Source organism: Plectropomus leopardus, chromosome 15, assembly GCF_026936395.1.
Source record: "Plectropomus leopardus strain MGB_pleo_1.0 chromosome 15, ASM2693639v1, whole genome shotgun sequence".
Classification (NCBI taxonomy): Eukaryota; Metazoa; Chordata; class Actinopteri; order Perciformes; family Serranidae; genus Plectropomus; species Plectropomus leopardus.
Genome location: NC_142190.1, coordinates 25,051,658 through 25,065,561, shown reverse-complemented (window position 1 = coordinate 25,065,561; position 13,904 = coordinate 25,051,658). Strand labels below are relative to the sequence as shown.

The following is a 13,904-nucleotide window of genomic DNA, read 5'->3' as shown; positions in this document are numbered from 1 at the left end:
GAAATACATGTGAATAAAAGCAGTATGGCTCGGACGGTAATCTTTATTTTCAACTGAAAATGGCTGAATAAAGATTAAAAGAAATAAAGAAATTGTATAATTTGATAGATCTGTAAAAAAATGCAGTCTTGTGGTTTTGGTGGGTACAATAAATATTTAAAATCTACAAACATATTTGAACACTTTCCAGTCAAAAATACAACTGTTTGACATTTTTAAAAAATCCCTACAGACTGATTTATTAAATGTCAGACCGTTCCCAACGTCATTGAAGCAGAATCTTGTTTGTCCTGATTGCACACATTGTGATCAGTTTAAGACAAGGCCGCTAAGATATCTACCCATATTTGTCAGGTCATTTTTTTCTGGCTGCCAGTATGCATATCACGTGGTCATTGGTTACCTATTTAGCCCATTTACACTGCACAAATATATAACATGCTCAAAGTATCTGAAGTATCCGCGAGAAGTTAGATTGAGGCTAGGACTCCATACAGAGACATTTAATCACTTAATCAGCTCTCAACGACTCCAAAGATCGTTGAGCATCTCTAATTGAAGATTTTGTTCTGTGTTTAGAGTGTTAGTATACTACAGAGTACATTTAAGTCTAGCTCATTGACAGAAACACGTGCTGCGTGTTGTATACAACGGACTCGGGCCGACTTGAAGATGCCAGCACCGCTCCTTAGTCACTGACCATGCCCTAACAATGATGAAATCATCTGTTTCTCCATCACAGAGACAAAAATAAGCACTAGTGGGGGAGAAATAGAGGCCGACACTTCCTTCTGATTCTCCCCTCTGGACGCAAGTTTCCTATGTTGCTCACTGTCTTCTCAATGAATCCTGCATCCTTTCGCTGTGTTGCATGACACTGCGCTTTGGCTCCCAGTGGCGTCACTTCAGCACAGAGGACAAGGAGTGACTCCATCCATAAATAGCTTACCATAGTAAGCACTTCACACATAGCAACAAATGCATACTGCAGATTGTCCACTTTTTTATTTCCCTGACCATTCACTGTCAAATATACTGGACTACTGTCTTGTGATTTTTTTTCCCTCACTCCCAAACATATTAGAAATATTTAGAGGCGCCACAGAAAATCTAAGCACAAGCTGGTAATCATTAAGTGCTGCTAAAAATTTCACCTTGTTTAATGTCCTGCCCAAGTCATGTCTTCCTCCCCTGGCATTCCTGATTCCCTTTCTAGCTGGGTTGAAATGCCCTTGACTTCGTAAACTCTTGACATCCGGTCCCTTGCTCACCCTGAGCTTGCGTAATGAGTGCCTCTGGTTACCCTGTCCTCAGAAAGAATGAGCAAACTGCTTCTATCAATGTGTCTGCTTTAATCTGCTTAAATGACCTTCTCTTGGACATTCCCACACAGACAAGATTATTGTGTGGTGCCAAAGGGTGCTGAGAGATGCGCACATTGCTGGGAGTCTGACTCCTCTCTCACTTTCAACTCTGCTCTTACTTAACTAAAAAATCAAATCAAATCAAAATTATGATAACAATGTTGTGTTGCAACTATAGAAAATCCAGCTTGCTGTGCTACAAAATATTTTTATTGTAAATTCAACATTGATTGAGTCAAACAGAGTGTGTACAGTATGTATGTATACATGTATGTATGTATAGACATTAGTTTGACACTGAATATCTGCCATGTTTGACTTATGTTTAATAAACCAAAAACTAAGGCTTGAGAATCCTTTTCTCATCTGCTCAGCTTCCAACTATTTTGCTGCCTCAGATTAGAGAGTAGACACAAGGCTCACATTAGAGGATGACCTTGACATCTTAAATTCAGTCTGTTATTTGTTTTCATGAAGTATTTATCACAAACAGTAGCGAGAGAAAAAACCCCTCAGACAGTAAAAAGCAGCTTGTATGTTCCGTGGTTAGTGGTTAGCATTATTTATTGACAACAGTGGGTGGTTTGAGCAGAGACGACTTTGGCTGTGGTGTGTGATAGTATGAGCAATGCAATGCAACAATGAGGACAAACCATCAATGGGAGGAGTTGGTTACAGAAATGTTTCAGCAACAAGGGGAAAAAGTGATATATGATGCACTTACAATTACTTTTGGTGAGCTTTTAAGTAAAAGTTATATTAACTACGCCTTCAAAGTCAACAGTTGCTTCAGTTATTTAAAAACAGCACTAGGAAGTCTGAAACAACATAAAAAAATCATAGCTATGGAATGTTGTATTGTATGTACCTTCCAATGTTTCATCAAAGCATTGAGGACAAATAACATTTTACTCTTAGTGTTTATGTGGAAAACTGAAAATCTACTCACATATTTTACATGTTTACAGAGTTTATGTAGACATGCCTGCATATCATTAGACCAGTGCTTTGATATCCAAATCAAACTGTGAATAATTAATATGTGTGCAAAACAAAGTAGGCAAAGTGGCACGTACAGATGCACATGCTTTGACATTTCTCTCCCTATAAAAGCGGAACTGCCCTTCCTTTGCTTATGACTTTGAAAGTAGGGCTGTGGTAAAACCGCCGTCTTGCCACATGTGGCATGAGTTATTTTTATGCTTTTAACAGTTTGTGGTCACAAGTAAAGAAAGACAATGTGTTTTGCGTAATTCTTAACAGGTTTGTTGTTACGAAGAAAAAAACTGAGAGAGGGGTTTAAGAAAGAGACCCCCTTACAGTACTGCTCTCCTTCTGAAGAGTGAAGGCACTGCACATGCCCTTCAGGTCAGGCCCCTCTGTGCCATCTGCAGCTGCGACTGATAATGGCGGAAGACATGGGAGGAGGGGACCAGCCAAGGCCAATCCCATGAGAAAAGAGATAGAAACAGGCACCTCTCAACCATGACATCTGGTCACAAAAAGGGTTGGAGATGTCAGCAGGACAATAATTGTCCTAAAACCTAAAAAAATAGCACTCTCTTGTTACCCTCCCAAGAAGAAACTGTCAATATTGGTAAAACTGTACAAACATTTTGTGTGTGCGTGTGTATGTATGGTGAACCCTCACTAAGGTAATGTGACTCTGAGTTACAGCTGGAGGCCACTAGAGTCAGAGCTTTCACTAAGAGTGTTAGAATAATATTATGTTACAACATTCAGTTCATAGTGCGGCACTAGACTAGAAACTTGACCCAAAATGCCACATTGATCTCAATATCAATTCAGACTCTTAAATAAAGTATAAGAACAAAAATGCTTCTGATCTAGACAGCTAAGCATTCACTAGGAGAGAAAAAAAAACATTTAACTTAAAGTAATTTCTTTGGTGTGATATGACTTTACCGGCCATACTGTCTGAATTAAATTACATGAGGAAAAAAGACTATGGAGCTAGACTGACGATACAAAAGCAGACACTACAGTGTGAAATCAGTCAATCCAGTACAAGAAAATCTGAGCTGCAGACTTCATTCTGACATTTTTTTTCATAACTTTTTTCTGTGTAAGGCCTTGAAGGCAAAATACTTCTCGCTGAGTCGAAGCACTGTATCTGTCAAAGCACTCTATTTGCATAAAGCCATACTGCTAATGCCTGCAGAGTGATAGTGCAAACTAAAGTCCACTGGAGTGGACTCAGAGGGTGCAGTTAAACAGGACAGTGACCCTGTAGTTTAACCTAACACGCTGTATTTATCTATGAACCGGAACATTAAACCAAACTGACATTATATTTATCTTGGCGCCAACATCAGTAGTATTAGGCAATATGAACTTTCATACAGCATCACACAGGAGGCACAGTAAGATTGCATAATATCATGTGCATTGTGTGATTTGGGCTACAAGAAAATGCCAGGGTTTAAATCAGTTCAATGTTCTGTTAAGTCGTCATAAATTATTTTATGGGTTAAAGTTTAACAGGAGGGTGGGTCACAAAACAAAAAGCTACTCAAAAAACACAACTGTCCCTCTATCTGCCAATAAAGACTGTTCCATAGCACAAATTTGGAGTTTTTTCCTCTCATTTCAATATAACCCCAGCTGCCCAGTGTTTCATTAAACCTGTCTGCCTTGGCCGTAGTTATTTAGTTACTTATCATTCACCTCTGAGTCAGATAATGCTGAATGTGTTCAGGACATTCAAGACTGGTATGGGGATCTGTATTAACCAGTTTCCAGCCACTAAAAATTATGGGGTTTCCCCATATATTTCTGTGTAAGTCCCCTTATTAAGATACTGACATCTTCACATGGAGATCCACTGTATGGTTAAGATCAAATCCTAGTCCACAAAGAAAAGTTCGGAACTGGTGACCTTGCACAAACTCCAGGTTTATTTTGTTGTTAATTTTGTTTTGTGAAAGCTTCTATTTGTCTAAAGTGGACACCAAACTATGTATGTGTACATGTTCCATTTCATCAGCAGACATCATGGTTTAATGCAGGGAGGGAGGGAGTGACACAAAGAATGAGCCTCAAGGGTAGTCAAACTGGAAATACAAGTGGGTGTTGCCAAAATGTGTTTGTGTGTCTGAGAATGTATGTGTGAGGATATTTACAGCAAACTCCATCCAGAGCATATATGTACATGCACAGAGCTTTCTGATTTCACAATATTCATGTTGTAGGGAAGTGTGAAGAAATCCTGTCAGCGTAAATTTAGTGACTTATCCCTGACCCCCAAAATTACACAATGAGTTAAAGGTTTTCTTGCCTGACAAGTTGAAAAAGACGTGAAGGTATGCACCCTTAGCGTCTTTGTGCATGACGTTTTACTCCTGAATGTGACAATGATGTAAATCTTGGATACTCATTGAAGTGAAAGATACTATCTCTTTTGTGGTCTTATCTCCACTCAAGAGCACCTGTGCTGTCAGTTTGGAGGTGTAGGCATTTTTTAATTCTGTCATCACTTCACAGACACATACGTACATACACATTCTTTCAGCAGGCAATCTATTCCTCAATGGTAATGAAGATTTTGCTTAATATTGGAGGTGAAATGTCGCTGGTCCTCTACAAGAATGTCAAACATGCAGGGAGAGTAGACTTGCCCCTCAAGAAAACCCTAAGACAGTTCTCCATTCCAGACAGCAACCAGGGAGGGACCGGAAGCTAGCAAAACACTGTGATCTTCATGCACACCGCTGACATGAAGTGCCAGTTTCATACACGCTTGCTGGTTCACACTCAGCTACTGCAAATTCTTCTACTATCTCATGGCCTGTGACTAAGAGGTCTAAAGCTCACAGGAACATGCCACATGGTGATACAAGGTTATTGGCAGGTACACATGGTGATCAAACAAAACCCGCCATGCAGGGAAAAAAAAAGACCAATTTTACTTCCATTCGGCACTAGCAATAATAAATGTTAGGTAAAACAATGAGAGTTACAGGATTCTCTCAAAAAGTATCACTAATGGATAAACCAAAGTTTTAGGGGGGGGTTGAACTTTAGTTACCACGTAATTTCCTAAGTCCTATGTCCCAACCACTAGCCTCTGTGATTTGTGTTTGCAGGACCATGCAGGCTTTAGCCCGAGACAGAGCCTTGCATTGTAATAAGATAAGAAAGGACAGGTGGCCCAGTGATCAGGTGCCAGACTGCCTGCTTTAGAGCTGAGCTGAAGTCTACTGTGTGTCTACTCCAGCTCTCTTAGATTTGCTACACATTAAGCACTAAAATAGCACTAAATTGAGAGAGTAGTCTCTAAAACCTCTCACAGGTAATCACTTATGCAAGAAAAAATGCTGAGCTATTTACAAACCAGAGCACCTGCTGTAGCACTAGACAAACAGTACAACTCTACCTAATATTTTCTGCTTAACAAACCACAGGATATGTGTTAAAGACTAACACTTATCAGTCTACGACAGCCTTATCAATAACCTTTACATTAACAACTGTTTCCATAAGCCACACACCTAAGAATATGAGACTCTACCCTGTGAGGTCCATAAGCCAACTGTATATTCAAATTCAGCATATCGGCTTAACTGATCTAATGATATTTTGAATAAGGGTATTAAACATATTCCCAAATTGAATGGTATTTCCTGTTCCATTATATTGGTGGACCAGTGTTGCTCTTACCTTGCAGCTGTTTAAACCTTCCCTCCAGGATGTTAGAATATTGCACCTGATTAACAAATGCTGCTGGAGACAAGCAGGGCTCTCTGTCCCTGCGGTCATACTCCATGACCTTTTTTTCTGGATCTGTCTCCTAAATATTCCTCTCAGACACAGAATGAATGGGAGCTCTCCTGCATAGCACAGTAGAGGCAACCTCTCCCACTAAAAATGTATCAAATCCTTAAAAGGTAAAAGTTTTGTATATCCAAAATGCCTTGGTTTGTCCTCCTCTTCTAGATTCCCTCAACGTTGTAAGGTACAAGAAAAGCTTGAAAAATGTTGCCGGATTCTTTTCTTCCACTATATGTCCCACCTTGTCCAATGAAAATACAGCAGTGGCTTTTTTTCTTTCAAAGAATTATTTCAAACAAAACTGAAGAACAAAATGTTCTCTTGTTTCATCTCCTCCTGTGAAGAATTTCACCACACTCGTGGCCTCTGAGCAGAGTAGAAACTTTTGGTTGCACTCTCTTGTGGTTCGAGCACACTGGCTATTCCTTCCCTCCAAACTCTCAACACGCAATTGCTGGAGCAGAGCAGAGAAGGCTAACCGGCTGCGGTCGGATAGCTGTGTAAACAAAGCCTGCTGTGCCGTCTGAAAATTGTGCCATTTGCATAAGGTGTGTTTGAGGGAGGAGCACAAAGGGGAGAACACAGTGGAAGGAGGAGGGGAGAGAGGAGGTGTAGAGGTGGACTAAACCATTACAGTTCTTTGCTCACTGTAGCTTGAGGCGGATTATTCAACTCCACTTTAATTCCAGGGAGCAACGGGGTGTGGCCTGCCAAGAAGGTACATCACTAAAGTCCCCATCAGATTGCATCCTCTTATCCTGTTGTCTCGCTGTGTGGTTCTTATTTCTATCACTCTCTAAGAAGAGATTTGATCTTCCTTTTTCTGTTCACGGGGGCTGCCGTATGATAGAGCGTTAGGACAGGAAGGAAGTTGTTGAGTGTGCCTCTACAACACAACGAGCTAAGCTCTTTCCTGCCTGAACAAGATTTATTATGAACTTGTGCATCTGTTTGTCAGGCAGGTGTGGGGGTGGAAGTGAGTCACTACCTCTCTAAAGCAAATATAGAACTATACTGTAATAATACATTTCATGTCTAGTTTAGGGACATATATAAAAAATGACATATGGTGCCGCTTATTGAGAAAACAATGTTTCTTATTAACTTGTAAATAATCAATTTGTCTTTGTTTTTCCCAACAACCAAATCCAGTCACAGAAGGAAAGGTTGAAAAACAATTATTTTTCTCAATCACTGAACAAATGATCATCATGTCTTAGCAACAGTAATTACAGCCTTTTAGCACATATTTCAGACTCTCAAGCAGGTTTCTGTACACTTGACATTCGTGGGTGTGCTCCATAACTAAACACCTATAATGAAGCTGTATTTATTTAAATCTGTTTAATACAAATCAAGAATACTCTACTGAGAAAATTACAGCATATTTTCAAGAGCTGAATAACTTATTGGGTTGTTTAGTCTTTCTTGCAGCTGATACTTCATACCCTAAAAATGCAATAGTAAGAGTTACAGATCTACTAAATGCCTACGTGTGCAAAAATTACACAAGACTGCAAACACAGTGAGGACTAAGGTCACAACCTTTCTTACGAGAGGATGGCTTTTGGTCTGGTCAGGGGGCACTGGTAAAAAGGTCTGGTTGTTTTTTTTGATCTGTGCTTGTTCTGATGAACAGGGAGCATCTGGATGGGTCTCATTAGAGGACCAAATGCCCCGGGCCTTCTGTGACTGGGTGTTTATGGAGGGGGGACTGGACTAATGAGATCCAAAGAGAACACACTTCCTTCTGAAGAACAGAAGCTATGCAGTGGTCACATGCGGTGAAAACTGATGAGTGGAGACCTGGTAAACTGGTAATGGCCATTTAAGATCCCATTGGGCATATATCAAACATGACAATCCCATTTAACATGGGAGGCAGATGTGTTGGCAGGGTTGTGTGTCTGGCATATGCATCTTACAAATTATGTTAGAGCATTTCCCTCCCTATACAACAAATCAGTCATTTGGATATACTGATATATAAACACACTGGATAGGAATTACAGTTATATTCTGAATCTTGTGACATGTGAAAACAAAGAGTGAGAAAGTCTGCCAAAGGGAGATGTGGGAGAAACTCCTGCATTGAGCAAACCTGAATTAATGATAATTAATGATGGTCTGCTGTGGTGAATGAAAATAGATGAGAAAGTAGAAAGGATAAAAAGCTGTGGGAGGGTAGACACTACCAGAGGGAGAAAGGAGAGATCTATTGCTGAGCATGTAAATTTTATCTATCCTACTGCACAACTGCTTGGAGGTACCCGGGGGAGGGAGAGAGGCTGGACCATACTCCAAACACTGGCAGTACATATCTGATCTGAAGGGGAATCCCCCTGGAGCAAGTCGGGTTTGTTTCTCATGAGTGTCCCGCAATTACTAAAGTCTTAAGTCCAGTATCTCCCAAATGTGTCCAAATTTGTGGCAGTGAATCAATATGATATTCTTTTATTTATGCTTCTGGGTTGTTTCTTCGTTCATTGTACATATGGTCTGTGTATCTTACTTAGTGGCTTCCAGATTTAACTGATTTATCATATCTGAAATAATGGTTTGGATGTATTATGGAGAACACCAGTAACAAAGCATACTATTCCAAGTGCAGAGGCTGTGCTCTTTCCTACAATTAAAGCTTCCACAAGTAAATACATGTAACTGTTTGAGTGTGAAGCTGGGTGTTGCTTTAAGAAATGCAAATCTGCACCACTTGCCCTGCTACCCACACAGTATAGGAGATAAGATAAGTGGTTATTTAAGCAAATTACAATTATATAACAGAGGGGAAGCTCTCTACTGTGAAACAAGAGGCATCCGCTGCTGTCATACCCACAGTAAAATGATTCCAAAAGAGAGAAAGGGGTGTAAGAGGTATGAACCAGGAAATGAGGCAATCATATTACAGAGAGAAAGCAGAGAAAGCTGAGCTGAGAAAGACTGTGTGAAAAAGAAGCGTAAGTAAGGAGCAGCTCACAGACTCCTGAAGGTCTTGACATTTGGGGATAAGTTGTAAAAGGTGGGCAGGAGCTTTGCCTCAGGGGGAAATAGCTGCTGTAGCATGTCAAAGAATGTGAACATCAAGTCCATACTCGTCAAACGGAGGCGGTATCACAGGTATTCATGTAGCAGCATGAACACACTCACAAGTCACACTTGTACATTACAGCCATCTGTTGCTTTCTTTAATTATATGACAGTAACATGTAGGAAATCTTTAAATACAGCAAAATACATATAAAACAAGACAACACCCGAAGTGTGTTTCCTGTTGGCATGAGGAAACAAGTCATGTTGTAAAGTAAATGTAAGTAAATGCATCTTGTCATATTTGTTTAAATCATGTGTGTGAGATGTTGCATTTGTAAGTGAAATGAGGTTTATCTTTCAGAAATGCTTTGACTATAGCAGCGCTCAAAGATCATCAGAGTATGTGGCTTTTGCTGCTTGTGCTTGTGTGTGCTTGTGTGTGTGTGTGTGTGTGTGTGTGTGTGTGTGTGTGTGTGTGTGTGTGTGTGTGTGTGTGTGTGTGTGTGTGTGTGTGTGCCTGCCTGTTGCTCCCCTCTGGTGGGTCCTCCATGATACTGCAACTTGTTTTTACAATAAATAATAGAGATTTTATCTGCAGAATGTGAAACCAGAAAGGTACAGGGTAGTTAAATACACACACATACACACTGGATATACTACAACAACTAATAGAGCTGTCAGGATTTTCACCTGGGTCACATTAGTCGGATAGGCTGGCCAATAGACATGTACTTGCACAACTTGGAAGGATGTCAAGACTCTCAAGGGCAGTAAGACCATTGCTTGGGCAGATCATGGGGTCCGATACAAAGAGCTCCGGCACAAAAACACATCATCATCCAGAAACCCTGGATGCACTTATTCATGTAATAGAAGGTTCTGAAAATGGTCGGAGGACAGACTAACATTATGAACACTTTAGTTGGTTGATTTATCTTTAAGTGTTGTTTTACTGAAGGAGGATTTTCCCCAAACCCAGCCCTGAAGTCTAGTCTCACAACCTCATTCCATCACTGCTTATTGCTCTGTGGTGAATTGACTATACAGCTGCCTGGCTTTGTCCTCATTTGAAAGTATTTCTGTCTTGCCCTATAAAAAGAGAATTGTGCCTTATGGGATAGAGAAGAATAAAGTTGGTTCCTCAGTCTAGAGAGCCTCATTAGATTTGTGCAAATTACTATTAGTCTGGGATTTTGTCAGACTCCTGTTGCATATTTAAAAATGTTACTTTAAAAACAGTTACTATACTGGCCTGAATATAAGATTATGGTTGAAAAAAAAAAGCATCTGGTGCAATATACTTAAGAACTAGAGTTTACAACCACAGATATTCTGTTTTAGTGGAGTAACACCACCTATTCAGTTACAAAGTGAAGATGTTATTTTACAAGTGTTTACAAGTGTCTGTTGTGTAGTTTCTAGCCTTAATGCTGCCAGACTTGCAAGTTTCTACCTGTCAAGTTATAGAGTGCCTGCTAGAGTTAGTCATCCCTAAGAATGTCCGCTCATCACATGGGTTTTCTTGACACAGTGGACATCGTCTGCTGTCTACTTCACCACAGAAATGGACTCAAAAGAGTTATCTGTCAAGCTTCCATGAAACGAGCTGTCAAAGACTGTCATGTTTAAACATGGAGGCCAAAAAGGAAGTCTTAAAAACGCTAACAGTTAAAAAAGAATTTCTGGTGGTCCCACCCAAACTGGCTGTCACAAAAAGCTTGACACAAAAGTGTGTCAGCATGTGACTGAAAAACATCAAGTAAGAATGCCCTTTACGAGAGCTGCTATACAGCTAAAAGCTTTGGGCATTAACACACAGCAGAATCCCCAGTTTAATACTGTTTCTTGTTGAGCTGGTAAAATGTACAAATACTAAATTCCACTGATTTCCTTTAAAATGCTGATTAACTTAACTCCATGTTGTGTATGTTTAAGGACTTAATGTTTGTTGTACAGTGCTACTTTAGATTTCCAGAACTATATCAAAAATATTTCCAATCAGGCCCTCTAACTCATTCAATTATTCATTCATCACAGATGAAGAGATTGTGCAAATTTTAATTATTTTATTTTATTAATCGTAACACTGTGGTGATTTTAGATGAAACACAGTCCTATTTAATCAGTGTGCGTAGTGATATTAATTTGCTTAATTGAATCCAAAGTAATTATTGGATTTTGCTGAATGTTTCTTTGGATTGCATGTGATAGTGTGAGTTTTAATACTTTTGATTGTATTAGTTGAAATGTTGTAACATCACACAGTTCAGCTCAGCAGGATTTAATGGAGCTCACCGTGCAATTTTTTCATCAGTTATAGCTAATGGTTTGATGATAACTTTCTTTTGCTCCTTTGTTTTTTTAAAGATTATTTTTGGGGCTTTTTGCCTTGATTTGATGTAGGGTTATAGTAAGACAGCTTAAGGATGAAAGGGGGAGAGAGAGGGAAAGACATGCAGCAAAGGGCCGAGGCTGGAATCGAACCCACAGCCACTGTGGCGAGGGGGTAGCCTCTGTACATGGGACACCCGTTCTATCAACTGAGTCACTGGGCACCCCTTGATCCTTTCATTTTGCAGCTTACTTTCTGGTGGCGACTTCTACACATACTATTAACTTTATTACGAAAACCTCAATATTCAAAAAATTTTAGTAAGATTTGCAGAACAGCCTGCCACCACTTGATGGATTCACAGCTAATAAAATTCCCTGTGTGCTTACAATCTTCATCAGTGGTGTACCCAACAAATGATTGAGCTCTGAAAAGTTGCAATATTAGAAACACCTTTAAGATAATTTGATCAAAAATAACAAGCCTCAAAAATTACAATCGAGTTGAATCAACATCTCTTGAATACAGTGTCATGAAAAATCTAAACATTACAATATTCACAAGGGTAGTTTTTTGACTATTGTAGTAGATTGTACAGGTGTACCTAATATACCGGTAAGTCAAATATCTCACTGAAACTGTACTTTTGGTGTCTCGTAAACCCATGATGGTTGGGTACTTTGTGTACGCATGACACGAAAATAAAGAAAATCAATCCATCAAAAATGTTGTTGTTCAAGTTATGTTTAAGTCTTACATATAAGCCATTTATAAAGTTCAGTTTTAGGGTAAATCATAAATGGAAGTGTAAGCCACCTTCTCAGGGTTTCAAATGGTGACAAAAGAATAATTCTTCAAATAGAACCAAATGTTTGTCAATCAGCATCACACACCTACAGTACACACAGGTGCATGTTGACACGATGCAAACATCTACATTGGTGGGGTCTGAAGTGTAACATACCTGCGAGAGCCTTGATGCGTGAGCGTTCGAACAGGCGTGCTGAGCTGTTCTCGTTATCCCAGTCAGTCTCTGCTGCCAGGTCCCAGCGATTGTTGATGTCATTGTACTGCTGCTGGATCTCCAAGCTGTCAAAGTCTGTCGGCGAGATGGTGCTCATGGTGTCCAGACTGGAGGAAAACACATTCAACCTAAAATTGAGAAACACAGACACAGAAGTATTAGTGTCACTGTGTACAGAGAAGGGAGAGGACACTGCATGATATCAGAAGCTGCACAAGACTGACCCTTGAAATGTTTGCGAGCTAATGTCAGGGAGCTTACGTCTGGGAACTGAGAATCTATTTCTATTTTATGCAAGGCCAGATGATGCACTGTTTCAAACATCACCCACACTCTCCTCACAGCCTCACAGCTGCACTCTAGCTTTATGTGCTCAAACGACAGTCAAATGCAAATAGCAGCTCAGACAGTACAACTGCCATGGTGTGTAAAGAGATAAAAAAAGTTTCAGATAAGTTCAGCAACTGTCATGAAGTTGTTCAGCTGGCCAACCTATAATTTAATATTAGTGCTCCTGTAGGCCGGGGCAGCTCCAGTAATCTCATTTTAGCCTGAGTGTCAATGGCAGACACAACTTCAGTCTAAACTGATTAGTTCTTGACTTGCACAAGTGCAAAAGCTATAAAGCTATACACCCCCCCACACACACACGAGAATGACAATATGAGAAACCTAGCAAGCAAAACTATCACTGCACATGTACAACAGTGCAAAGACAAGCACGCACGTACACACCTGCATACTGCATTAGACCTGTGGGATAATTGTGCTTGAATATTGATGTGAATGCAGCTATATTTAAGGACCCCTGCTGATGCTTTCAGAAGATATTTCCACACAACAAAATTTGCAGCAGAAATCATTAGTAATGTGGACGATAACTTAGCAGGAGGTGACATTAAGCTTGTGACAGTAAGCTGGAAAACGCTTGTCAATTAACTGGTAGTGAGTCACTGAAGTGACTCCAGGGAGTGGTTTGGTAAAATGTTACCAAACCAAAATCCCCAGACAGTATCTAGCTCATAAAGACAGAAATATTATTTCAGTGCATCATCCAGGGTACTTTGGTCCTCATATTGTAGCGATAAAAATGACACCGTGATGACAAAGATTCTACTTTCCTTCTGTCCTCAAAACATGAGATGCCAGTGGCATGCTTGTGCATCATTGGGCCCGTACTGATAATATAATAACAAATGTTATTTCCATAGCGCTTTTCTAAACCAAAGTGCTTCACAATACCAAACTTTACAATATAAGAGACAAAATATATGATATATATATGTATATATGTGTGTTTGTGTATGTATACCATGAGACCTGCTCATGAAAACATTGCCAGTCCCACTAGTAGCCAAAAACC

At 39.8% G+C, this 13,904-nt stretch overlaps 1 protein-coding gene across 5 annotated transcripts in view; it reads right to left on the bottom strand.

Annotated features, from left to right (window-relative positions):
- sptbn2 (spectrin, beta, non-erythrocytic 2) overlaps positions 1 to 13,904 on the bottom strand; it is a 55,957-nt gene that overhangs the window by 29,301 nt on the left and 12,752 nt on the right. For 3 of the 5 annotated variants that reach the window (XM_042499550.2, XM_042499551.2, XM_042499553.2), the window contains exon 2: positions 12,482 to 12,669. In XM_042499550.2, coding sequence (XP_042355484.2) covers positions 12,482 to 12,638 — 157 coding nt within the window. In that variant the 5' untranslated portion in view covers positions 12,639 to 12,669. Of the gene's footprint in view, positions 1 to 6,044; positions 6,679 to 12,481; positions 12,670 to 13,904 lie in introns of those variants that run through there. The other 2 variants (XM_042499552.2, XM_042499554.2) reach the window with 1 other exon arrangement.